This window comes from Aethalodelphis obliquidens, unplaced genomic scaffold, assembly GCF_003676395.1.
Source record: "Aethalodelphis obliquidens isolate GAN/ISIS:26980383/991018 unplaced genomic scaffold, ASM367639v1 scaffold29, whole genome shotgun sequence".
NCBI classification, from domain to species: domain Eukaryota; kingdom Metazoa; phylum Chordata; class Mammalia; order Artiodactyla; family Delphinidae; genus Aethalodelphis; species Aethalodelphis obliquidens.
The window spans coordinates 1,067,732-1,093,079 of NW_020837973.1; the positions used below are offsets into that span (position 1 = coordinate 1,067,732).

General features: G+C 56.6%; 3 protein-coding genes across 5 annotated transcripts; 1 reads left to right on the forward strand and 2 right to left on the reverse strand.

The window, feature by feature from the left end:
* Positions 1–1,434: 1,434 nt before the first annotated feature.
* Positions 1,435–4,540, reverse strand: MRPL36 (mitochondrial ribosomal protein L36). 2 transcript variants are annotated; one of them, XM_027125456.1, is made up of 2 exons: positions 4,523–4,540; positions 1,435–2,603 (listed from the first exon to the last, which is right to left on the reverse strand). In XM_027125456.1, the coding sequence occupies exon 2, from the start codon at positions 2,588–2,590 to the stop codon at positions 2,285–2,287; it is 306 nt and encodes a 101-aa protein (XP_026981257.1). In that variant the 5' UTR covers positions 2,591–2,603; positions 4,523–4,540; the 3' UTR covers positions 1,435–2,284. The 2 variants fall into 2 exon arrangements, with proteins under 2 accessions (XP_026981257.1, XP_026981256.1); XM_027125455.1 differs by lacking the exon at positions 4,523–4,540 and adding an exon at positions 3,047–3,171.
* A 103-nt stretch (positions 4,541–4,643) lies between these two features.
* Positions 4,644–10,390, forward strand: NDUFS6 (NADH:ubiquinone oxidoreductase subunit S6). The gene is made up of 4 exons (XM_027125457.1): positions 4,644–4,816; positions 5,712–5,765; positions 9,416–9,538; positions 10,257–10,390. The coding sequence occupies exons 1-4, from the start codon at positions 4,685–4,687 to the stop codon at positions 10,320–10,322; spliced, it is 375 nt and encodes a 124-aa protein (XP_026981258.1). The 5' UTR covers positions 4,644–4,684; the 3' UTR covers positions 10,323–10,390.
* Positions 10,391–16,721: 6,331 nt separating this feature from the next.
* LOC113630248 (uncharacterized) lies at positions 16,722–24,237 on the reverse strand. Of its 2 annotated transcripts, none has more exons than XM_027125459.1 (2): positions 22,974–24,237; positions 16,722–21,881 (listed from the first exon to the last, which is right to left on the reverse strand). In XM_027125459.1, exon 2 carries the CDS (start codon positions 21,147–21,149, stop codon positions 20,238–20,240), a length of 912 nt encoding a protein of 303 aa, XP_026981260.1. In that variant the 5' UTR covers positions 21,150–21,881; positions 22,974–24,237; the 3' UTR covers positions 16,722–20,237. The 2 variants fall into 2 exon arrangements, with proteins under 2 accessions (XP_026981260.1, XP_026981259.1); XM_027125458.1 differs by having other exon boundaries at positions 16,722–21,418; positions 21,619–24,212.
* Positions 24,238–25,348: the final 1,111 nt, after the last annotated feature.

The following is a 25,348-nucleotide window of genomic DNA, read 5'->3' on the forward strand; positions in this document are numbered from 1 at the left end:
AGTTACAGTTGCTACAATGCTCACCATTAATTGATTTTGCTATTTGTTAACCGTTCTAGTAGGCAGGGGTGCGGTCTCATTGTGGTTTTCATTTGCTTTTCACTAGAATCTAGTGCTGAGCATCTTTTTTATGTGCTTCCTTTTCATTAGTACATTTTCTTTTGTGAAATATCTCTTCAAGTCTTTTGCCCATTTTTAATTGGGTTGTTCTCTTAGTATTGAGTTTCAGATTTCTTTATATATTATAGATCCATTCCTTGATCAGAAATGTGTTTTGCAGATATTTTCTCCTAGTTTTTGCCCTGTCTTTTCATTTACTTAACAGTGTCTTCTGAAGAGCAGGAGATAGTAACCTTGATGAGAGCTAATCTAACAGTGTTTTCTCTCATGGATCACGCATTTGGTGTAATGTCTTTGCATAACCCAAATTCACATGTAATTCCTCCCATGCTTTTATAGTATTGGGCTTTACATTTAGGCCTATGGTCTATTTTTAGTTAAGCTTTGTATAAGGTGAAAGGTGTGGAGTTTCTTCTGTGTATCTGGAAATCCAGTCTTCTAGAATCATGTGTAAAAAAGACTATCCCTTCTACATTGAATTGCCTTTAATCCTGTTTCGAAAATCATTTAGGCACATATGTGTGGGTCCATTTCTGAGCACTCGGCTGGGTCCTATTGGGCTATGTGTGTACACGTTCGCAGGTTCTACACCGTCTTCACTGCTGTGGTTTTATGTACGGTGAGCCTTGAAATCAGGGAGTGTGCGTCCTCCAGGTCTTCATTTTCAAAATTCTTTTGGTTATTTACTTGCTTTACCTTTCCATACAAAATTTTGAAGAACCATGGCCTTTTGTACAAAACCGTATAAAAATCGGGATTACATTGAGTCTGTAGACCCATTTGGATGGAACTGACAGTAATATTCTAATGTCAATATTTTTAGATTTTATTTGAATTCTCCAAGCGTTTTACAATTCTAAGTATACAGAATGTGCCTAATCTTGCTATTTAAATATATCATGGTTTTGGTGCTATTATAAATAGTATTTAAATCTCAGATTCTATTCGTTCCTGGCCAGTATATACAAAGATCTCTCTCACTATATGGATAATAGAGAAAACATGAAATGTTTCTGGTAGGTTGTGTCATAGTGAAGTCAAATCCTAGGATACAAAACTTATTTAATGATCTAAACAGGGGACTGGCACTCTTTTCCTGAAAATACAGCCCCAATAGTAAATATGTTAGGTTTTCCAGGTCATAAGGTCTCTGATATAACTACTCAGCTACTACTTTGGCTGCTGTAGGTTTAACAAAGCATAAATGAATGGCATGGCTGTTTTCCAATAAAGCTTTATTTACAAAAATGGGCTGCAGGCTGGATCTGGCCTGTGGATTGTAATTTGCTGCCTTCTGACCTAAACCGACTTTTCTGTTGTGCTGCAATCTCGGGGCTCTAAATGCTGGGCCATCCAGGTATCGGGAAGTAGATGAGCTGCAAGGGGTTTGGTCATGCTCTTATCTTAGATCAAACAGAGGCTGATAAGCCCAGGAGAGAAGGATGATTCAAAAACTCATCAGGCTGTGACCCCGTGACAGGCGACACCAGGACACTGCGTACCACTGGCTCCAGGTCACAGTCTGCAGAGTCCACAGCAGCAGCTCATACCCACTGCACACACACGTGTGCACGCACACACACACTGCACCCATGCATACACTGCACACAGTTCACACATGCATGCACACTGCACCCATGGACACACGTGTGCGCACACACTTCTCAAGTCTCAGACTAAGGATGACAAACATATTTAATCAATGCCCAAAATACCTTTATATATGTATAAACAAGTTAAATTTCTCTTGACTTAAAGACTGCTATCACGGCCTTCCCTGCTTATCCTGGAGATGGGAATGTTGAGAACACGTGTCTGAATCCACAGGGAAGCAGCAGTGTGGCTGAACGCAGAGACAGGGCCGAGAAAGAGCCGACGCACAGGTGGTGTTCTAAAGAACCTGCATTCTGACGTGGGATAAAGCCAGCTTTCCCTCCCTCCGATGTTCGGTCCTCTGCCCGAGCGCAAACACAGGTTGCGCAGGAGCTGAGAAGGACACGTTCCCAGGTGGGTCTCAGGCTTGGCTGGATCCTGAGCCACAAGGAGGAGAGACGCAGGCCGCAGAGTCCACAACACCCGAAGGTCAGCAGAACGGAGGCTACTTGTTATTTTCCTTTCGACGAGGCAGCACCGTCTCCCGGGCAGGGATTTCCCAGCCCGAGGGCTACATTTGTCTCTGCTTGTGCTTCGGGTTGGTCTTGCAGTAGACGAACCAACGCCCGCGCCTCTTGACCAGGTAGCAGCCCTTGCACCGCTTCTTGAGGACGCCCTTGGTCTTGAAGCCCAGGGCTGGCTGCTGCAGGCCGAGTACCAGGCGCGCGGAGAGGAGCGCGGCCGCCGGGCTGGGGGGCGCACCGACCTGACGGCAGGCGCGCGGGTGGCACGGCGCGAGAGAGGAGAGCGGGAGGCCACCCAGGTGCAGCAGGGGGCCCACGGCGGAAACCACTTTCCTTAGAAAAGCGGTGGCCATGTCGCGGCTGGATCTAGGGAGAAAGAGGAAAAGTTGTCACAGCTGCCAGTGGCTCCTGCCCCCGAGAAAACCTCCTTCCCCACGTCCCTGACCTCGGGACACAGGCCGCGGGTCCGGGAATCTGCGCGACCCCCGGCAGGGCACGAGAGCGGCGAGCGGCACCGTGTCTCCGCCCGGCGCCGAGACCCCCACCCGGCCGCCGGGGCCAGACGAGGCCCGCGTCCACGTGACCCCGTGGCGGCCGGGCCGCGGGCTGGAGCAGAGGGCACGAGGTCCGGAACGGTGCCCGGCTAGAAGGGATCACCCGTGCGGCCGCTTCCCACCGCAGTGACCTCCGCCCGCGTCCCACCCGGGCAAGCCGAGGCCAGGGGTCCCCAGAACGCGCCCTTCCTGAGCCCGGAACCCCCGCCGCCTCCCCTACCCCTCGGGACCCCCGGAACACCCCACGACCCCCACCTGGAAAGAGTGAGTCCGGGCCCGCCCGCAGCCCGCCTCGCCAGCCCCTGCGCCTGCGCCCTCGGCAGCGCCTGCGCAGTGGGGCGGAGATACCGTCGCCCGGAGTGTCCGCCAGGAAGGAAGATGGCAGCAGGGTCACGTGGCGGTCCCCTCGGGGCTGGGCGCAGAGGCGGAGCCACGTGGGTGCGGGAGTCGCGGAGCGCCGGGTTCCTCCCCGGCTGCTTGCCTTTCCCCTCCCCGGTCCCCTGCATACCCAGCCCGCCCCCCACTCCCGGGACCCTGCGCCCTCCTCCCGGGACTGCCCCAGCCCTGTGGGCCACCGGGCGGCTAAGGTTTGGGGGGCGCTCCCGGGGGCGGGGAAGGGATGAAAAATGGGAACAAAAGTAGGTATTTTGAATGAAAAAGAAGTCACAACCAAGTAGACTTTTTAAAAAGCTGATAAATATCAATGTCAAAACAAAATCTAGAAAAACCTCATGTTTGTATTAAGTGGACATCCTGGGAGAAATGTGGCGAGGCTCAGGGGAACGCATGGAAATAGGCCCTGGTTCTAAATGACTGCAGTTAAATTTATTTCCTCCAACATACTTTAAAACACAGAGAAAAGTTAAAAGACACTGATGGCGAACACCCACGTACGTACCCACTGCCCAGATTCCACAGTGAAATCGCCACGCATGTCTTTCCAGGCTGTGTCTGCGTGGACACAACTACTTTCCACGCACACGAAGGTGAGCTGCACACGGGGTGCACCTGCGCGCCGCCCTGGCACCGCACGCGCACCCCTGACCCGGCTGCAAGCTGTGGCCCCTGCCCAGGTGAGCTCGGGCCTGCCTCTGAGCATGCGTCCGTGGACACCTTTCCGATCCGGGAGGTATTCTGGGCACTATCGCCTCTCATCGCCACACCGCCCTGGAGTCCAGGCTGTGAGTGCCCTCAGCTCCTGGGCAGTGGGATGCGCGACTCCACCCCAGCTCTGGGACTGCTCCCTGTGCCCACCGCCCTCGCCCATCGGGGGCTGGCCGTGAGCTGACCATCCCGACGGGTCTCTGCACAGGCCGTTTGGAGGAGGCCATGAGGGGCAGGAGAGAAGCAGGGCCGGGACCGCGAGGTGTGCTCCAGAGCAGCGGGCCTTTCGGGTCTAACCTGCATGAGGGATGCCATCGGCTGCGCTTTACTGGCAGTTTCATTGGGCTCTGCTGCAGAAACCCCAGAACCACAAAGAAATGCGCTCTGTCCAACATGATGTACTTCCAGTTTCCTCTAAGCAAGGACTCATCTCCAACATTCACAACATTCAACATGTAACTCCCCGTGATTATCCGTTACCATCGAAGGTAAGCACTGCATCTTCCGTTTCCATCCTCCCCTGCCCTGCCCCTGGTAAGTGGAGCATCACTAAGTGCTGAGGTTGCGCGGAGCGTCCCCCCTTATCCGGGCTGAGCCCCCGCCCGCAGCTGCACCAGCCGGCCGCACCTGCCTGACCGCACCGCGCGTGCGCGCCTCACCGGGCGAGGTAAATCCGGGCCGAGGGGGTGTGTGCGCGGGGGGGGGGGGGGGGGGGGGTCCCTGCGGACGCCGTGCGCATGCGTCGGCGCTCGGCGCGTCGGTGCGCGGGGTCGAAGGTCAGCCTGAAAGATGGCGGCGGCGGTGACTTTCCTCAGGGTGCTGGGCCGGGGAGGGGCGGCGGCGCGGAGCCTGCCCGGGGCCGCCAGGTGCTTCGGGGTGCAGACTTCGCCGGCCGGGGAGAAGGTCACGCACACCGGCCAGGTAACGCCTGCGGCGCGGAGAGCGCCCTCCCCCTCGGGGCGCCCAGGTGGGCGGAGCCCCGGCTCGGCCCCCGTGTCCCCGGGGTCCAGCGCCCCGGTGCCCCAAGCTCAGTGCCCGTGGTCCAGTCGCCCAGCACCCCGGTCCCTCCTCTTCCCCCGGCCCAGCACCCGGGTCCCACGGTCCAGTCCCTCGGGGCCCCGAGCCCCGTACCCGCAGTCCAGTCCCCCAGTGCCCCAGACGCCCCAGACCCAGCGCCTGCGGTCCCGTCCTCGGTCTCCCCCTTCGTCCGGGGCCCCGGGCCCACTACCCGCAGGGGTACCGAGGGGCTGTCTGCAGCCACTGTGGCCTCATCCTCGCAGCGAACTCGGATCCAAGACTGTTATCCCGGGGTAGCCCCTTGGTTACTGTGGGGAGCACTCCGGTGGAGTCAGAAATGAGCAGTTCTGTGCGTTCGATCTCCTCGTGTTTGCGCAATGTTGAATACCACATTGTAGTAACTCGAGGGTCCGCTGTCGAGTTATGAAATGCAAACACGGCGTTAGGCTATGGTCCGCAGCCCAAAGATGAGGGAGTGAGTACCTGTGTTGTTAGAAAAGGCCACGGAGCAGGTTCAGAGAGGAGGGGAGCTCCGGGGCCTCTGAGGTCGAAGGCGGGTGTCCCCCTCCGCCAGGACTGCTCTCCTCTGCTTCTTCCCTACCTTTTGCTACTTCCAGTTCAGACTCCTGCCTGATGTCCCGTTAGGAATCCTGCTGAAAAATGCAACTACACGGACTCCTGGTGTGTGTGACCGTGAATGGCCGGAACGTTAAGAAAACACTTTTCCTGAAACGTTTATGATTGGTATAAGATACAGCATCGGGCCGTAAAAAATCCCATACGGTCTTTTTCTTTTCAGGTTTATGGCGATAAAGACTACAGGAAAGTTCGATTTGTAGGTCGTCAGAAAGAGGTGAGTGAAAGGTCTAGCAAAAGAGAGGTGAGCTTTCTAAAACTTTTTATAACGAAGAAGAAATAAATACTAATCTGTAAAATTTAAGTAAATTCTCCCCAAATTGTGAGCACTTTAGAATCTCTGGAATTCTCCATTTCTTCTGCATGTTAAACATGTCTAGTTCTGTTTTGTTTTTTCCCCCTGAGACATGTAACACGACATCTTGTGCGTATAGTTTTCGCTTACGTGTAAATGGGTGTGATCTTTTCTTTCACTTCTGTGCCTTATACTTGCCAGACTCTCAGGTTAAAGCAGAGTCACATCAATGTTTTAAAATTACTCTTTCAGTCGCTTTTTGGAGTATGTTTTCCGTGGTTCACAGCGTATAGATCAGGCTGGTTCTCTCAGGGACTTCTGAAGACAGCACGTGGGTGGGTCTTCCCTGAGTGGGTCTGAAACACCAGTGCAACCACTGGACACTGGAATCCTTTCGCCTCGGTGGCCTGCGTTCTCCCCACTTCCTCTCTCCCGTGCCTGCCACTTCAGAGGGAGTCCTCACTGCCCTGGCTCAGGCCTCCCTGCACCCCTCCCCAGCAGTCACCTGGCGTCACTTCTCCCCTTCAGGCAGCCTGTTGATTCTTCCTGCCACCCTCAGCTGTCCCTAAGTCGCATCTCCCCTCCCTTTGACCTTGGTTACGTTGTCCATCCCCAGGGTCTGGTTTCCTACTTGCCACTTTGAGGGTGTTGTGGGGTGAGGAGTCTGGCCCCCTGGATGGAGCAGTTCCAGCAGGTGCGTCCTGAAGCCCTGGGGTCGACCCTGCCCCCGGCTTTCCATCTCAGCCTGTCACACTCCTCTCTCCTGGGAATTCTACCGTGGCTTCTGGTTTCTGATTGCCCTCGCTGGGGACAGACCTCAGGGAGCAACTTAAACACCGAACCAGACATTCCAGAGTTCGTGAGGCCAGTAACGTGTGAATGGAGGGGGCAGTGCTGGTGATGTCGCCTCGCTCAGACCGTCAGCTCACCACAGTCCTGAGCCGGCTGCAACCCTTGACCCCTCCCCGCTTGGGATGTCTGGGGCCTTTTCCTGTCCGAGATCGTGGGCGTCCAGGGGCCCGTGCTCATGTAAGATGCGCAGCAGGTCTCTCCGGCTTTCATTCTTGGACAAAAGTTTGGCGTTCAGTAGTATTTGAAATTTTTTCGGTTTCCAAGAGACTGTTGTTTCAAAAGACCTTTAGGCATGCTGAAAAGTTGCACAGAGTAGGAGCTCCTGTATCCCTTCCCCTCCACAGCGTCCCTGTTATTCTCCTCTTGCCTGGGTGCGCTGCCTTTGTGAGAAGCGACAGGGTTGCACACTTGCTGAGTACTGGTACGTTGTGTTAACTCAAGTCCTCAAGTGGTTTAGGTTTATGTGGTAGGTTCACGCTTGGGGTCGTACGTTCTGTGGGTTTGGACAGGTGCGTGGTGTCTCGTATCCATGGATCTTACCGTCTCTACAGTTTCATTTGGGTGAATTTTAAGAAATAAGCTGAACGTGCTCTTAGTCTGAGGAGCGAGGAGAGCAGGAAGCTGGGCGGTTGACCCGCCTTCGCAGGAAAGGTGGGAAGCATCCGCGTGTGGCTGCAGCGAGCCTGCCCTGGAACCCACGGCCCTTGGCCTAGGGCTGGCCTTGTGGAGAGGAGATGCTCATGCAGAAGGGGGCCCAGCCGCCGCCCCCAGGGTGGGGCAGCCGTCGGCCTGCAGTGGTCCTGTGTCACTGGAGGGGCTAAGGGCCCAGCCGACCTCCTGTTCCTCTGCGGCGATGGAAGTATTTTTGTTACTTCGCGGTTACACACGTGGAATTAAAAGCCGACGTTTCTTGCCCGTGAGTGACGGGCGCCCGCGGCATCCTCAGGCGGAGGTGGTGCTGGGCCCGGAAGTTGGTTAGCATGGCTGTTGTGCCGTGTTTGTCGGTCGGGTGGACCCTGTGGGGCTCCGTTTTCGGGGCGCGGGGCCCCCGGGCCTGGACAGCAGTGGGGACAACACAGCCACGTGTGTTCCGAGGGGGCTGCACTTCCTCACTCCCTGCTCCCTTTCCGGAAATAGGAATCCCAGGGAAAGCTTTGGGATGGCATCATGTCTAGCCGACACAGCTTTCCAAAAGCAGGAGTGTCACCCCCGCTCTGCGGGCTCAGGACGTCAGCACCGCTGGGTGTCTCGGTGGCAGCGGGTGGGCGGGCTCTGCTCCGCGGTCGGTGCTCCTGGGTGCAAGTGGATTGGGCTCAAATTGTACTAAACTAAGGGCCTCTCTCGCCGTGTTTGTGAAGATCGATCCTTGTTCTCTTCTCTTCACTGCAGCCTCGGGCCCCTCTGGGTGCACGTGGGGTTCTGTGTGCCAGAGCGGGGAGCCACGTGGCCTTGGTCCTCTGGGCCTGACGGAGCACAGCGCTTCTCACCATCGTGATGAGCAGATACTGCGGTTACTCACGGAGCCAGAATCACAGTGACCTCGGGCAGCGTTTACACCCCGAGTGTCTCGTCTGCGTGCTTGTCCGCAGAGGAGTCTGGAAGGGGGAGAGCGGGCCCCACCGCTGCCCGTGTTTGTCCTCTGTTACCGAGTTCCAACCCCGTGGACGCTTTGGCCCCCAGAGATGGGGACCTTCGAGATGATCTTGCTGTTTTGCACCCTGAGTGTGTCAGCTGGGGTGGAATCCCGCAGCCCCATCAGATCAGGTTGGGGTCTTTGTAGGTCCAGCCGCTGCCCGTAACGTTGGGCTTCTGCCGGGCCATGCGTGGCGGTTCCGGTTCTGGTTCCAGTTCTGGCTGCTGTGGGTGAGCATCTCCAGCTTCCTCAGCTCAGACGACATTCTGTGCCTCCCAGCTGAGTACCTGCACCGAGAGAAGCTGGCTCCCCGAGGAAGGAGGAGCAATGCGTTGCTCTCTCCCTGCATTTACCAGCTTGAAAGTCATGAGTTGATTCCTTCCAGTAAGGAAGGCAGTGGATTTAGCGCATCTCCGTGGAAGCGCGGGGTCAGGCATCTTGTGTTTCCGTGCTTCGTGGTTATGGTGCCGTCGTCGCTCCAGTGTCCCACGTGGAGCAGCCCTTGTAGTCCGAGGCTGCCTTTCCCTCCGTCGCAACGTGGCTCAGCCTCATCTGTACGTTTCCTGCTCGGGACCCCGAACCAGCTGTTAGTTCAGAGCCTGGTCCCCAGAGGGAAGTGGTCATGGAGACAGCGTGGCTCCTGGCCCCGGGTCGGCTGCTGCTTCTGGTCTTTTCCAGCAGATAGAGTAGAAGAGCATGTGTGTGCGTGTGTGTCCTTGTGCAGGTGTGAGAGGGAGGGTGGGGCAGGGCCAGGAGAGAACAGGACGCTGCACGTGGGGCGGGATGTTAACAGGGGAATCCAGGTAGAGACAAAGGAGAATTCTTTGCACTGTTGTAATTCTTGCAGCTTTTCTGTGAGTTTGAAATTCTATCCAAATGGAAAGCTAAAGGCGTGTGTACACGTATGGAACGACTTGTGTATTTTGAGGATCTGCACTGATAATATTTGAATGAAACGGTACAGAACGTGCCTTTGCCGGCAGTGTGTGCGTGTATGTGGGGGGCGGTCTACGTTGATTTAAATTCCATGAGAGCGTCCAGTGTTTGTGCTTGTCTGTACGAGCTTCTCCCGTCTGTCTTTTTCCAGGTGAATGAGAACTTTGCCATCGACCTGATAGCAGAGCAGCCTGTGAGCGAAGTTGGGAGTCGAGTGATATCGTGTGACGGCGCGGGGGGGGCCCTGGGCCACCCCAAAGTGTACATAAACCTGGTAACGTGCCATCCGTCCCCGGACCCCCGTCCTTCTGTCCTGTCCTCACCCCGCTGGCCTCACCCTCTCCCACTCGGCCTTGCCCACAGACCATACGACAGGGGCTGGACAAAGGGCGTGTCCAGGGCAGCTTTGACTGTGCCGTGTGTGCAGCGCCCTTAGTGTCACCAGCACTGCTTTCCCTCAGACTTGTAGGGAACCCTACAGGGAACCCTCGTGTCGGTGCCTGTGTGATCGTTTACTTTGTTGATAACTACACGCACAGAGCCTTTGAGAAGGAGAACAGTACACTGGCTGTTAGAGCAGAGAAGGATGCCTGGGGATAAAGCTCAGGTGCACGTGGTGTAGCGACAGGGCAGGACCCACCGCCGCCCCTGCTGCTGTGTCCGGGCTGGACCCCACCCCTGAGGGGTGGGCCTCTGCTCCGCGCCCCACCCTCCAGCCCTTCCAGGCCCCTGCTGGAGGGCCGGGAGGGGGACGGGGACCGAGCCGTGTGTTCCAGGGCAGGGAGCCTGCATCCCAGCGAGTCTGGGTGGAGCGGGCTGGACCCAGGGCCTCCGGCACAGCCACGTCCTGCGTCAGCAGTGACCCCGGAGCTCCGTGGGCGCCCCTGGTTGGCTGTGTGTTTCCAGTGTCTGCTTTTAGCGTCTGAGGTCTACCTGTCTCTAGATTGACGTAGAGTACGGAAATAGGAGATCTTTCCCTTTGAATTTTCCAGGACAAAGAAACGAAGACGGGGACGTGTGGCTACTGTGGCCTGCAGTTCCGGCAGTCCTGCCACTAGGGCCGCGTGGGCAGCTCGGTGGCACGGACTCTGTCTCTAGTGCCGAATAAAGGTGTTGTTCTCTAGGATGCTGTGCACAGCTGTTTCTGTCACACAGGTTCACTTAGGGCTGCGGCTTAAGGTGGCGTCCCCTCCCGGGCCCCCGCCACATGCTCCTTCTACCCGCGGGACCACAGCGGGGGCTGGAAGAATCCGGGGGCCAGGGGCAGGGGGGACGTGGCTGCTCGGGGGCTCGGGCTCCGGCCCAGCTCCAGCCCCATCACTCATCTGCTGTCACTCTTTCTGTCCATCTGATCCTCGGGCTCCGTCTCGTGTCTTAAATCCCAAGAAGTTAAGTACCTATTTGAAGGTGTTAACAGTCACATATGGTCCAAATCAAGTACAATTTGTGTATTTAAAACAGTAGTGATTATAATGTATTATAACAAAAATAAAAATGAATATTATGCGGGAAGAGAATGGAGGCTTGGTGGGGTGATGGGAATTCCAGGAGGAAAAAGCGATGCATGGGGGGCGCGGGGAAGCGACACCTACACCAGAGAAGATTCCTGAGCTGAGGGAGAACCCACAGATAACAGGGCACACCAGGTGCTCAGCAAAACTGGTGAGAAGAGACACAACTGGGTGCATTCTGGTTATAAAAACTAAGTTGATGAAACTTAAACTTTATGGAGGCTAGAGAGGACAAGACCGTTACAGCTTCCAGATGAAAGGAGAGATGACCATAGTGGCAGAGTTACCGGAAGGGCGTCCGGCATCTCACCTTCAACCCTGGAAGCTGGACGTGGTAAGTGGCTCTAACAGTCAGGAATCCTGGGCACGACCAACGTGACATACACTGGCAGAGGAGCACTGGATGTGGAGAACTCAGAGCCACGCCTGGGCCTCAGCCAGCCCGCGGCAGGGGAGGCGGGGGCCCCTCGGCCTGAGCCGGCTGACGCGGAGGGGGTGCGGCCCCGAGCGCAGGGCATGCTCACTGAGGCTCTCGTGGAGCCGGAGCTGCAGGCCCAAGACCTCAGGTAGTGGACTTGGGGGCTGGCTGTGCAAAGCAGGTCTGCGAGGTGGGGGCAGGGCGGGAGGAGAAGGAGGTCGGGGGTCCTGGGGGTCCCGTGGGTGGAGCGGGTGGGGATGGAAGGAGTCTCCAGGTCTCCGCTGGTTTCTGGAAGTGTCTCACATCTGCTCACGAGGAGCGGGGGTGCAGTGCGCCAGAGGCGTGTTGAAGTCTCACACCCACCGGGGGTCTGCGCACCTCCCAGTGTTCTCCGCTTGGCGCCCTGTTTAAAGAGCTGCATGAGGCTCTGCTGTTAGTTTCTGTGGCTCGCCTGTTCACTGTTCTGTCTCTAACAAGCCATCTGCCTTTGAGTCTGCTCTGCCTGTGCCTTATGGGGCCACACCTGCTTCATTTGCTTAGTATTTGCACGTTAATTTTCTTAGTCCTTTCTTCTTCACCATTAATGTGTCTTCATGTTTTTATTGTATCTCCAAATATTATGTCTGCAATATACTCTCTAATATATTGGTACTTGGTATATTGTATACCAAATATACTTAGATTTCTTACCAAGTTTAAAGTCCTTCATCTCCTAATTGGACATTTTAGTCCATTTCTACTTAGTGTAACAGCTGACGTCTTTAGATTTAAATCCACCATCTCATTCTGTCCCATTTGTCCCAGCTCTCCCATGCTTCCCTTTCTCCTTTACATGAAAGGATTAATTTTTTCATTCTCTTTTCCTCTAATATGGTACAAGTTGATTTTTCTTCAAATCAAAAAAGTCATTTGAAAACTGGGGAAAATAATGGCAGATCATAAGATTTAAAAAATTCCTAATAAACCAAAATACAGGTCAGTATGAAAGACACCCAATTTTGAGGGAAAATGGGAAAAGGCATAACAGACACTCTGTAAAAGAAATAACAGAGGGCCAGCGCACGTGCGTGTACAGACAGACCCCGGATACCTGATACAGGGCCAGACCTAGGGGGCTCGGCTGCTCGTGCCCAGGGTAGCTGAGTTGTGCACCAGAATGGGAAGGTCCTAAGGCAGGGGTCCCCGACCCCTGGGCCACAGACCGGTACCGGCCCATGGCCGTTTAGGAACCGGGCCGCACAGCAGGAGGTGAGCAGCAGGCAAGTGAAGCTTCCTCTGTACTTAGAGCCGCTCCCCGTGGCTTGCATTACTGCCTGAGCTCCACCTCCTGTGAGGCTGACGGCGTTCGGTTCTCGTAGGCGCGAACCCTCCTGTGAACTGCACACGCGAGGGACCTAGCTTGCGTGATTCTTGTGAGAATCCAATTCCTGATCTGAGGGGGAGCTGAGGCGGTGATGCTAGAGCTGGGGAGCGGCTGCAAATACAGATTCTCATTAGCAGAGAGGTGTGACTGCACAGAGACCATAATCGACTGCTTGCAGACTCATATCAAAGCCCTATCAGTGAGTGGCAAATGAAAAGTCTCAGGCTCCCACGGATTCTGCATTATGGTGGGCTGTGTAATTATTTCATTGTATGTTACAATGTAGTAATAATAGAAATAAAGTGCACTATAAACGTAATGTGCTTGGATCATCTCAAACCCCCCCCCCCCCGCACATGTCCGTGGACAATTTGTCTTCCATGAAACCGGTCCGTGGTGCCAAAAAGTTGGGGACGGCTGACCTAAGGTGTCGATGTCAAGTGTGGAAAAGGTACATGCAGGGATGTTCATTTTACACTCAGCAAATTACACAAACATATGGGCCTGGTGAGTGAGGGTCTTTTCTTTATATGTAGATAGTATGAAGCCATTAGAAATGATATGGGTCATAGCAGCACTGTTCACAATAGCCAAGACATGGAAGCAACGTAAGTGTCCATCGACAGACGAACGGATAAAGAAGTGGTACATGGTTACAGTGGAATACTACTCAGCCATAAAAAAGAATGGAGTAATGCCATTTGCAGCAACATGGATGGACCTAGAGATTTTCATACTAAGTGAAGTAAGTCAGACAGAGAAGGACAGGTATATGATATTACTCATATATGGAATCTAAAATATGACACAAATGAACTTATTTACAAAACAAATAGACTCACAGATGTAGAAAACAAACTTACGGTTACCAAAGGGAGGGGATAAATTAGGAGTACGGGATTAAAATATACACACTATATAAAGTAGATAAACAACAAGGTATACTACTGTATAGCACAGGGAACTATACTCAATATCCTATAATAAATAATAATGGAAAAGAATATGAAAATGTGTACGTATAACTGAATCATCTTGCTGTACACCTGAAACACAACATTGTAAACCAACTATGCTTCAATTATAAAAAAGAAAAAAGGAGGTCCTTTTAGTTCTGTCCCCTACAATACAGCAACATTAGAGTTCACAGTGGTGTCTGGGGTCATTTCTCCAGTCCTGGGGTAACAGTCTCTTTCCCTCCTCCTCCCATATCTCAGCTTACTGTTTCTGCTCCTTTTGCTAACGCTCTGTGCACTTAGTTTATGAAACAGAATCTGAATGGAGAGAGGAGCAGTCAGCAGGTGGAGAGCTTGGCTGGGTCTTTTCAGTGGTGGTCACAGAGTGGCTGCCGTCACGGCAAACTTGCCACACGCGTGTGCTCAAGGGACCCTCTGGCTGCCGTCACACAATCAGGTTTAGAACGATTCCCTCAGTTCACCATCACTGAAGTAATAAAACATTTACATCGTAAAAATAGATATGGGTCGGTATTTATTGCCGTGGAATATTGGCCGGCTCTGTAGTAGGTAGAACTCATTTGAAGGAGCTTCTCTAACACCAGCAAGCCATTCGGAATGAGATTTGGGTGATCTCTACTATCCGTTGTGTACTTTGAAATTTTTGACCCTAACTATTCTGCTTCCATGAAAGAATTTCCATGGGGACAAATACCGACATAATGGGCTGGAGATTACAGAGAAGAAATGCACGTGCAGCTTCGGCTTCCCGGTACTCACAAAACCCGGTGCAGCTGTGGTCATGCATGACGTCCCAGTTTCACCGTCCTGACCTGCGTCCTCAGACCCCATCCTCAAAACCCCTACGTCCTGACCCAGCCTCCAAAATGAGTGCCGGGGGGCAGCTGCTCCCACAGACAGCGAGCTGCGCCTGCGGGCGAACCCCGGAGCCCCACCCGGGCGGGGCAGGGGTCCTGGTGACATCATCCCGAGGGCGAGCCCGGCCCCTCCCTCCCGTGACGTGCAGGGCCGGTCCAGGCTGAAACCACAGTCAATTCTCAGCACAGCCCAGAGGGAAAATGCAGGGCCTGATTCTGGGGGAACCCCTTACTCAGGCGCTCCTTCCGAAAAAGGAGAAAAAGCAGGACCCTCGGACACCTACTACACAGGTGGGGTGGGTCCGGAGGCGCTGCCCCGGTTTGGAGGGCAGATGGGAGGCTGCAGGTGGGGAGTGCTGCCAGAAGGGACTGCAGTCTTGCAGATGGGTGGGCATGGCCGTGGTCTGCAGGAAGGAGGTGGGGGTGTCACCTGCCCAGCGGACCTGAGGAGGGAGCCCAAGTGTTCGGGGAGGGGGTACCCGGTGAAAGGGAGCAGGACCCTATGGGGCTCCCCAGGACAGACCTCCCTGCCATGTCCTCCACCTGCCTCGTGCAGAAAAACTTTAGTCAAAGAAGAAACATAATCAGAGAAGTGAGAAAGTGCAGAAGCAGAGAGAAACGGACGGGACAAAACAATAGTAGTTTTGTCAGTGAAAGTCAAGGACCTTTAGTTCCTCCTCGAGGGCTAGAGAGAATATTCTGAGCCCTATCCTGTGAGCTGTCCTATAGGTACTGAAACCCCACCAGGTGGACGAAGTTAGCTACATGATGGTCAGCCTGTAGCCGTGACATAAGCTGCCACAGTTATGCAAACTGGTCTCAAGGAAATGGGAACAAACTGACCCTGGGACTGAAGACTAAATGTACTTAAAACAATCAAGAGGCTGCCGGTCAGACCACCGATGACCAATTTCAAGACGGCTGTCAGAGCTGACTGTGCTGTTTCTGCACGTAGCCCCTGCCCTCCGTCTATAAAATCTCTTGCCCCCTGGTTGTCGGTGGGGAGGTGGCCTTTGGACATGAGTCCACCCTCTCCCCTGGTTGCTGGCCTCAGAAATAAAGCAAACTTTCCTTTCCTCAAACCTGCCTCTCGAGTACTGGCTTTCGAGCACCAGCAGCTGGACCCGACTTTTGGTAACACCAGCAGGACTATTTTCCCAGACGGCGCTCTGTCCCCGGCTCTAAGTGGCCACCGCACTCCTCAGGGAGAGCCGTCCTCCGTGAACCCGGACTGACGTCAGCGGATGCTGCCGTTTTGCGCTGTTTTTCTTCCCCTAGTCTCTTTGTCCCGGACTCCCTGTGGGTCACCCAGCAAGCGTTAGACCTCCGCTTCCACCGACCGCCAGTTTTCGAGCGCGTCTCTCGGAGCAGCTCTTCCCGGGGTCACTCCGGGTGGCGTTGTGCGCGTGTTATGAGCGAGCTGCGGTCCCCGTGCTCTCCGAGCCCCTGTTGGGGCGTGTGCCCTGCAGCTGGGCAGGTGGGAGTCTTGCCCCGGCCAGGTCTGTGCTGGCATGTGGGCTGCGCCATCTCGCTGTTCAGCTCTGTGTCGGGGCCCCGGAGGCGAAGAGGCCGCCCGGAACTCCGTGCCGTTCCTCCGGGGGCTGAGCGCCCGGCTCCCCTCCCCTCGCAGAGTCTCCTGGCCTTCGTTCGTGCGGCGCATCCAGGGTCCCCAGCTGCACTGAGCAGGACAGGGAAGTACGGCCACCCCACCATCCCGGAAGCGGAGGGCCACACCGCTCCCTCGTAAAGGAGGGACACCCAGTGAGGACGGGCGACGCCTGGGCCTTTGGAAATGACCGCTTGGTTGTGGGTCGGGCCTGGAAGAGGCGGGATTGGATGACCCGGAACGGAGAGGTGGCCAAGGGGATGGGGTGTGAGAGGCAGCCCCAGAGCGGCCTCAGGGCCGGGGGCGGGCGGGGGGCTGTACAGAGCGCTCAACATCAACGAAAAAGCACGGCCCGCCTGGCGCTCGGCCCTCGACGGGGAGGGATGAAGCCCCCCGCGGGGGCTCCCTCCCCCCAGGCCTGGGCGAGGGCCAACTCACAGGCTTGGAGCCCAGCGCTGAGGAGGGGCAGGTGGCAGAGGCGTGACAGCCGCACGGTCACCTGCGTGGCGGGACTGTCCCCGCTGGCCGCGGCCGTGAAGGGGATGCTGACCGGGTGGTTGATGGAGGGCAGGGCTGCGGGGTGGGCGCTGGGTCCCTGAGCAGCTCCCTCTCTGACTCTGGTGGGTCCCTGAGCAGCTCCCCCTCTGACTCGGGTCCCGGCCCCTGCACAGCCGTCTCTCCTCGGGGCTCGGTGGCTGCCCACCGGGGCTCGGTCCCTCGAGCTTCTGGCGGCGGGCGGGACAGCACGTGGCGGGCAGGACGTGCGGGGGCATCTCTGCACAGGCCAGCCCCCAACCGAGGCGGCCGCGTCTGTCTGCCGGGGTCTTGGAGGTCCTGGGTCGCCGTGTCCGCTGGGCCTGAGGGCCAGGACTGCCAGCCTTGGACGGGAGCCCGTCCTTGGGGGACAGCGCACCCTGACTTCTTGAGGGTCACATTGCCTCTCATCTCTCCTTAGGGGTCGAGGACTGGCTTCGTTGAGGCTACGAGTGGACAGGGCGCCAAGGCCAAGCGTCCCATGCCAGTGAGAGTGGACCCGAGAGAAGTGGGGGGCAGGGGGCCTGGCTTTGAGGTCAGACTGTCCGCGTGGGGACCCCTCCAGCTGCTCACCTGTGCACAGCCGAAGGCCTCTCCCTGCAGCTGGGGGCGCGGGGGTGCCCCCGAGTCTGGGAGGGAGGGACACGTGCCAGCAAAGGTGTTTCAGGAACAGACAGCGAGCTGGGGCAGGAGGACCTGGACTGAGAACAGGTGTCAGAGCGGCGGGGCGCAGGTGTCTCCTCTGAGAACACGTCTGCACGTCGGGGGGTGGGCAGCGCTGGAGGGGCCGGGGACAGAGAAGGCTGGTCACTGCGTGGGGGGAGCTCCCGTCCCCAGAGGGCCCTGGCCCCCGGGACCCCCCGTCCCCAGAGCGCCCTGGCCCCCGGGACCCCTCGCGCCCGCCTCCCCGTTACCCGAGGAAGCCCCTTCTTAGCGTCTGCTCGTTTTACAGCTCAGGAGTCAGGAAGACAGAGATAAACACCTGATTCTCTATGTGGGACGCTCTTCAACTCCAGATTGTCACTTTGGTCGTGTTTGCCCTCCACCCCCTGAAAGCCTGCAGCATCGGAGCGCTACCTTATGCTATAATCCTTGAGAGTTTTCCCTGAAATGGGTATTAATTTCACTGTGACAAACTTAAAGAAGAAAACCTTTTGTGGTTTAGTAGTTTACAGACAGGGTGAAGGAAGACCCCAGAGCCATCCCAGAGTCGGCCTTTCCCCGACGGGCAGTGCCGTGCTGCCCACAGCCCCGGAGATGGATCGGGGGGCAGCTCGGAATGGGGAGGCCTCCAGCCACGGCACGGAGAGCCTTCTGGGATGTGGTCAGAGGAAGGAACTTCACTTAGACTCGGTGAGGTGCTCAGCGAGGCGCCTGGCCGTGGACTCACCTGCTCACCCCGTAGGGTCTCCCAGTTCTGGGCCCTAGAGGCAGCCCCTCCCACCAACAACCAGAGCAGCCTTGTAAACATCGTCATCGCGACCTGAGAAAAAGCAGGGAGAGAGGAATGCAGATCGGTCCTTCTCCCGAAAGGCAGGTGCAGGGAGCCCCCGGGGGTGGGGGTGGATGCCCTCAGTCAGCCTGAGGACCGGCCGCTAGACAGGGTCTGAGTGTGGCCGCCGCCAGCCCGGCCTGTCCACCAGGGGGCAGTGGTGCATAAACATGGGCGCGGGTCCCAGCGGGTTGGGCCCTGGCCTGTGACCACAGAGCCGGCAGCCCTTTAACCGCTGGGACCCCGACAGGTCCGCGGCAGGGAGGCCAAGACCATGCGGAAATGACGCTGCCTTTCAAACCCACCCGGGGAAGAGGGAGGGAGGATTGGGGTCACGTCCTGTGAATCCTTAGCTCCATTCTGCGGACAAAACCACCAAGGGCCCTGCAGCAGGCTGGCCCTGGCCTTGACCCTGAGGCCACTGCGGATTCCCTCGGTCCCTCATCTGGTGTCCTTCATCTTGGACGTCCCCCCAGAGCCATCTGGCAGGACTTGCTGCCCCGGGGAAGTTTCCCTCTGGCCAGGAGAGCAGCACGGCCAGTCTAGTGGGCCGTCGGCAGGGAGGTGACTGCAGAGAGATGGCCGGTGGGCTGAGGCTCCTGCGAGGCCACGGCTGCGAGGGGCTGGGTTTCCACGTGGGCACAGCTGCCGCCTGGTGTCTTAGCCCAGAAGCACCTCCTTACCTGAGGGTGATGGGCCTGGCCTAGAAACGGCCTCGCCAGGCCAGGAGCCCCGACACGACGGTGGGGCCTCCTGCTGGACGGGCTGGGCTGCTCTCGCCTTTGCTGACCATTGAGCGTATTCTTCAGGCGTTTCTCACAGTTCCGAGCTGCTGACACTCTGATCCTCGGGGGGTCTGGCTGGTGGGGTTTCCTGGGATGGAGGCTGGGTCCCTGGCGGCCCTGCGTGACTGATGGCCGGGCCCTCGTGCCCGGCAGACGCTCTGTCCTCACGCTAAACTGTGCCAGGTTCCTCAGAGGCTAATATCAGTATTGCAGTACTAATTTATTAGACACGGGGAGATTTTAAATTTCATTTTTGTGCAGTTATTTAAAATTTAAAGTGATAACGTCTAACCCAATTAAATTTCAGCTGATCACTCTCCAAACGCAGTCTTATAAAATATGAATTAGTCTTATAACAGCTTAATCTCCATGTAGATGACCTGCCTTTGGGGTTGTCCGGTCACAAAGCAGACCTTAGGAAATAAAGAAAGAAGATGGAAACCAGGCAGATCCAATGCTGAAAATTATCACAACCATCTGACTATCTGGGACTATTTCACGCACATCAAATTCTGTCTCCTGTTTTGTAATAATTACGCTTTTTAGTTTGACCTTCCTCTTTGGGGATTTCTGGCACTTTCATAATTTAGAGGCTCCAGCGGAGAGAGCCTGCCCCGGCCTCTCGGCAGGTCACCGGGAGGCAGCCTGCCCCAGCCTGTCACCCCGTGGCCCTGCCTCCCCACCGGTTTGTGCGTGCGGACCCACCAGCCCGCCGACCTCCGACGGTGAGACTCCCTCTCCAGAAACAGCACACGTGGCCCCTCTTGAGGGCCTGGAAATCCACCTGATCCCACCAGGCGGGGAAGCCAGCAGGACCTCCGCCCAGACCCTCGACGAGACGCCAGGAGGAGCTTGGCGCCTGGGTTGGGGTCAGGACAGGACTGGAGGCCCGGCGGGCTGGTGACCAGCTGGGACTGGGCACCTATGTGGGTCCCGCTCCCTCATCTGTAACACGCAGGTCATAGAACCTTCTCGGTAGGGCGGCTGTGGTGTTACGTGGTCTGGAAGCTCAGAGCCGGTGCCACCAGTGGGTGTGGACAAGGGACCCAGGGCTGCAGTACCTTCACCCGCACGTCCGCAAGTGGCAGGACCGGGGTGGCCCCGGGCGTGGGGGGCAGGGAAGTTAGGGCACCCGATGGGGCAGTAGGAGTCCCCTCAACTGGAAAATCAGAAGCTTCAGAGCTGAGAGGAGTCAGTTCTCTGTGGATGGTGACTTGCTCAGAGCACCACGGAACCTTGGCGGCCAACCGAAGGTTCGGGGGTTAAGCTGTGCTCGGGATGTAGCCTCAGAGGGCCACGGCCGGGCCACAGCTGCCTCGCCTGGCTCTGGGGGCTCCGGCCTCTGGGGGCTCCAGCCTCAGCCACTGACTTTGCACCTGCGGCCCATTTGGAGACTCAAATAGGGATCTAGTCAACATTTAATTGCCATTTTACTTGGATTGTGCTGTTATATGTCCCCTGATTTGACAGGCAGGTTGGTGGGAGATGGTCCGGGCTTGGCTGGAGCTCGGAGGGCAGGGCGCAGAGCCGGGTGCGGGGGGTTCGCTCTGTAAGGGCCGGGGTTGTCTCCCAGGTGTGGCCATCGCATCCCTGGCGCTGGGACCAGCAGCATGCGGCGGCCCTGGACCTGCTCCTCTCTGCCCTGGCGTCCTGGCGCCCTGCGGCCACCTCCCTTGGAAGCTACTGGGGGGCCACCAGACCTGGCACCGCGCCCCACTTGGGCCGGAGCCTCCTTCGTTTGGTTCCTGTACAGACTGACTCTTTTGGTTGGATCTAGTTTGAAGAAACAGTTCCTCTGCTGAAAGGAAGTTGGAAAGCTGCGTTTTACGTTTCATTTTGCTTTTATTGTTTATAAAAAAGTAAAAAGAGAAATTGCTGGTACAGGTGGTAATCAGCACAGGTCTGGACCTCAGCACTAAGACAGAGGAGGAAACGCTCACGCCGAGGAAAACGCCGGCACTCTCCTGGCTGCGCTCCACGGACGCGTGTCGCCTGAACACACCATCCCGTGAGAAGCTAACGCACCCGCCCTGGCGTCGGGTCCTGCAAACTCGCGGGGATCCTCCCGGCCGGCGGAGGCTGCGGTCAGCGAAGTGGCAGAGAGGGGCTAAGTCCTGAAGGGTGGGCCACCCTGAGGGCAGCGGGCGGCCGTGGAGACAGCCCGGGCGCTGAGACTGGGGGCGCCCTGGACTTCCAGAGTGGACGGGGCGGGGGCTGCCCGGGACACCTCTGGTACCATTTCTCCTCACCTCACACACAACCCGGGGACAGAACCTGGCAGGATCGGGCATGCCACCTGCACCCTCCTTCTTCCCGACCCCTCCCCAGCCCAGGAGGGACATAGCTCCCTTTCCATCAATATCCTGACCATGAGAGGACACCCAGCTCACGTCCTCCTTGCTGCTCCTTCCTGCGGCCCCCGACCCGGCCCTGGGCCCCTCCTCACCTCCGGGGCCTTCCTGGCCGTGTGGACACTGCACACTGCCCCCCTACGGTGACAGGGGCCAGCCTGGGGGTAGATCGGCCCCGCATGGACTGAGGGATGCAGCTTTGGCCCCAGACGGCATGACGAACTTCATAGCCTCTAACTGCCTGCGTTGGTCTCTGAACCCTGGATGGACGATGGGCCGTGGATGGCTCATGTCCCGCTGGGGACTCGGGCCCTGGGGGCAGGGGGTGCTTCTGTCCCTCCACCCCAGACTCTCTGTAGGGGGCCGGGTCTCCCGGTGGGTGTCCCAGCACTGTCCCCGCACACTTGTCCCTTCCACCCTGCCCCCCAAAACCCACCGTAAATACTTAAATACCCCCCACCTCAGATACTCCTGTCTCACTCCCAGCTCATCATCTGAAGGAACGCTAATGTCCGTCGTGAGGAGAGTGGTCGTCTTTCCTTACGTCTTCTGTCTCTGCCACTTCCTGGCCTTTGCCGCCAGCCCGGCAAGCCCGGGGTCCAGGGGCTGAGAACCAGCTCTGGCAGAAGCTCCTTCCAATGGGCCGCCTGCTCATCTGCCGTCGGCCGAGTCCTTTCAGCTGGGTCCCTGAGTTTCCCACTCTGTCACCACGACCTTAGAAGCCTGGTGAGGGCAGGGTCGCAGTGGAGACTCTGGGGTCGCCCCTCGGCTGCCCCCCGGGGTGACGATGCATGGTTTGGACGTGACGCAAGGCTCACCTTTTGGGCTCCTGATGAGGAAATTCATGCAGCGGAGCCGGGGGGCCCCAGATGGACGGGCGTAAAGAGCCAGAGAGATAACCGAGGGCCTCCCGATGGGGGGCAGAGAAAGGGGAGCAGGAAGGCTGCCTCTGGGCCCGCAGCCCCGATTCTAACCCCGCCACTCATGACATGTTGGGGCTGCCAGACAGGCTCCAGTGAGTTTATAGCGGGTCCCGTGTGGATCCAGCGTGAGCGCCCTTCCAGCTGAGTGACGCCCAGGGCTCACCTCCTGCCAGCGTCACCTGTGGCACCTGCCCCCTCGCTGCCCGCGGCCCCGCTGGACCGTCCTGTGCCCACTCAGGGCTGCTTGGACTTCTGCTGTGTGGACGCCCATCCATGAATACACCCCCCCAGTGCTGGGTACGTAAGTCGAAAGACTTCATTATATGTTACTCATCTACCCACGCGTCCAACCATCTCTGGTCTCAGCTCTTCACACGTGATGATTTCTGACCCGGCTGGCTTTAGCCCTCTTGCTATCTGTTTCCCGTTTGATCTAATCTCTACTCCACTCTTGCTGCCTGTTTGGTATTATCAGGTATTTAAACGTCCCCTCTGTTCTCCTCTGTCAGCTGTTTGGGTTCTATTTCGGGGTGTCTTTGGAATGGCTCTCTGGGAGTCACAAGGCATCCTTGTTTTCGCAGCATTAAATGAGAGCTTCACCGCACCTCAAAGGCTGCAAGAACACACAACAGCTTAATGGAATGTCCCCGCTCCCATCACTTTTCACTTACATAGTTTACTTCTACATGTTATAAGCTCACAAGACATTATTTCTATGCGTTCAGTGGTCACGTCTAACACTTGCTCTTTCAGGCGTAGCTCATTTCATCTGCAACTTCTGTGTTTCCATCAGGGATCATCGTCCTTCGTCTTAAGGACTGTCCTATAGTATTTCTCGTAGTGAGAATTTCCCCAGGTTTCATCAGCCCTGATTTCTGTCGGATGTTCTTACCGGTACAGACGTTTAGGGCAGCGGGTCTTCCTCTCGGTGCTTTAAAGATGCTGTTCCGTGGTCTGCAGGCTTCACACCTCCCTGGTTCCTCGAGGGCATGGTGCTGCTCCGGCGCTGCCTCGTCCCCCGCCCCCCAAGTGCCTACTTCGGACGCTTTGGGCCCCTTTACAGTGATTGCAGCATTGGGGGAGCCCCGATACCAGCTGCTTCATCCTGCTGGAGCTGTAGGACCCAACGTTTATTTTGAACAAACTGGCCCTACGGAATGCTGCCGGAACATGTGCACGGCGAGAACAGCCTCCCCAGGATTATGTCATGAATCAGCACTCCTCTCAGAAGGCGTAAGACGCAGCCTTTGTCTGCAGCCTGGCCAACACTGGGTATTATCGCTCTTTCTAATCTTCTCCAAGCTGATTGGTCAAAAGTAAGACCGCATTTTCTGGATCAGAGGACTTTTTTTTTTTTTTTTAACAACTAGTCAACTTTATCCTGTATGCATGTAGCTCCCGGGGCGGAGGTGTCTGCCTTGGTCTCCACTTGTTTCCTGCAGGAGAGAGGCCGGGTGGGTGTGGTGCAGGCGGGGTGCGGTGGGTGTGACGGGTGTGGCCTCACCCTGCATTTCGCATCCTTCCCAAATGGCTCAGCACCCCTCACCGCCACCCCCCCCCATACACTCTCAAGTGTCTCCAGTGTCGCTTCTTACCCAGGCCTGCCCCAAATATCTCACATGGTCCGGGAGACACCCAGAGGAAGATATTCCATGTGGAAAGCATTCCTGCGGGGGGTGTGGACAATGCTGCCTGACTTTCTGCTGCCCGCCTGGCTTGGGGTCCACCCTGCAGAGCAGTGCCAATTCCGAGGGCCGTTTCTGAAGACCAGAAGACAGGAGAAAGCAAGGCGTCCCCGAAGTTCGTCCATTTGTACACTGGACCGCACGGTGCTGAAGCGCGTCTGGAAGTGTCCTGGGCAGAGGCCTCTCTAAGTTTGGGGTGACGTGTATTGACTTAGATGGGGGATCTCTCAGCCCAGCATCTTGGTTGTACTAATCCATCTGTGTTCCTTATTAAATGAGTCCCAATCATGACATCCTTGTCACTCAGCTGGCACTGAAAACCGTCTAAGAAGGAGCTCCTTCATCAGTTTCTCCATGCACCACTGCTTGAGGCCTGGGTACCACTCTGAGGACGCTGCTGCATCCCCGCTGGTGCCTCCAGTACTGAACGTGGCAGAGGTCTCCCTCTGCCCGGTCCCCACTCACTCTCCATCCTGACTTACTGCAGCCCAGCCTCAGGAGGCGGCCTCCAGGGACAGGACAGGACTAGAGGGTCTCCACCCTCTAGTCTGGGTGCCTGGGTCTCCACCCCCTTCTCTGAGTGATTCACAGGAACGTCTTTATGGAGGAGAGAGGTTGCCTGTGTGTGGAAGCCTGGAGGTTCTGACTTGGGAAGGACTTACGCGCTGGCCTACGTGTGCGCTTCCCTGACCCCGGCTGCGAACTTCACGTGCACAAAATGCACATCTTACCTGGGGCATGTCGCAGAAGATCTGAGGGAGATGCTAATTTGTAACTTTTTGTTTTACTGAGTTCCATAAAAAAACAAAAGAAGCAAACACTTTCTAAAAATCCAATGTACCTTCTCGTTTTTTTGTTTCGTTTTTTTTTTTTTTGTGGTACGCGGGCCTCTCACTGTTGTGGCCTCTCCCGCTGCGGAGCACAGGCTCCGGACGCGCAGGCTCAGCGGCCATGGCTCACGGGCCCAGCCGCTCCGCGGCATGTGGGATCTTCCCGGACCGGGGCACGAACCCGCGTCCCCTGCATCGGCAGGCGGACTCTCAACCACTGCGCCACCAGGGAAGCCCTTCTCATTTTCATTATCAGTATATTTCTCAGGTTCCCATGCAAGTGTGACTTTTCTAAAGATCTTACATGAACATAGACGTCACTTAGCTAAATATCTTCATTTTACGAAGGAGGAAACGGAAGCTCTGGAAGAGTCGCTGCTGGGTCCACAGCTGCAGAGAGAGATTTCAAAGGCCCCGCTGTCGTGGCGCCCACCCCGGGGCTTCTCCCGGCCCCCAGCCTCAGCAGTGGTCTCTCTGGGGGCGAGTCCCCCGCTGTGCAGCCGGCCGTGAGGCCTGGGCGGCCCTGTTTGCCCAAGTGTGCGTGGGGCTCACGCATGAGCAGTCAGAGTGTAAATATGGTAAATATTTTATTTAGAGCAGTTTTCGCCAGCTTGAAGGGCTCACTTCAAATTTCTCTCTCGCTGTCATTCTGTGTCTCACACACCACAGCCACACGCACACACACACATGCACACACACACAGGCGCACACACACATGCAGGCGTGCACACACGCGCACACACAGACACACA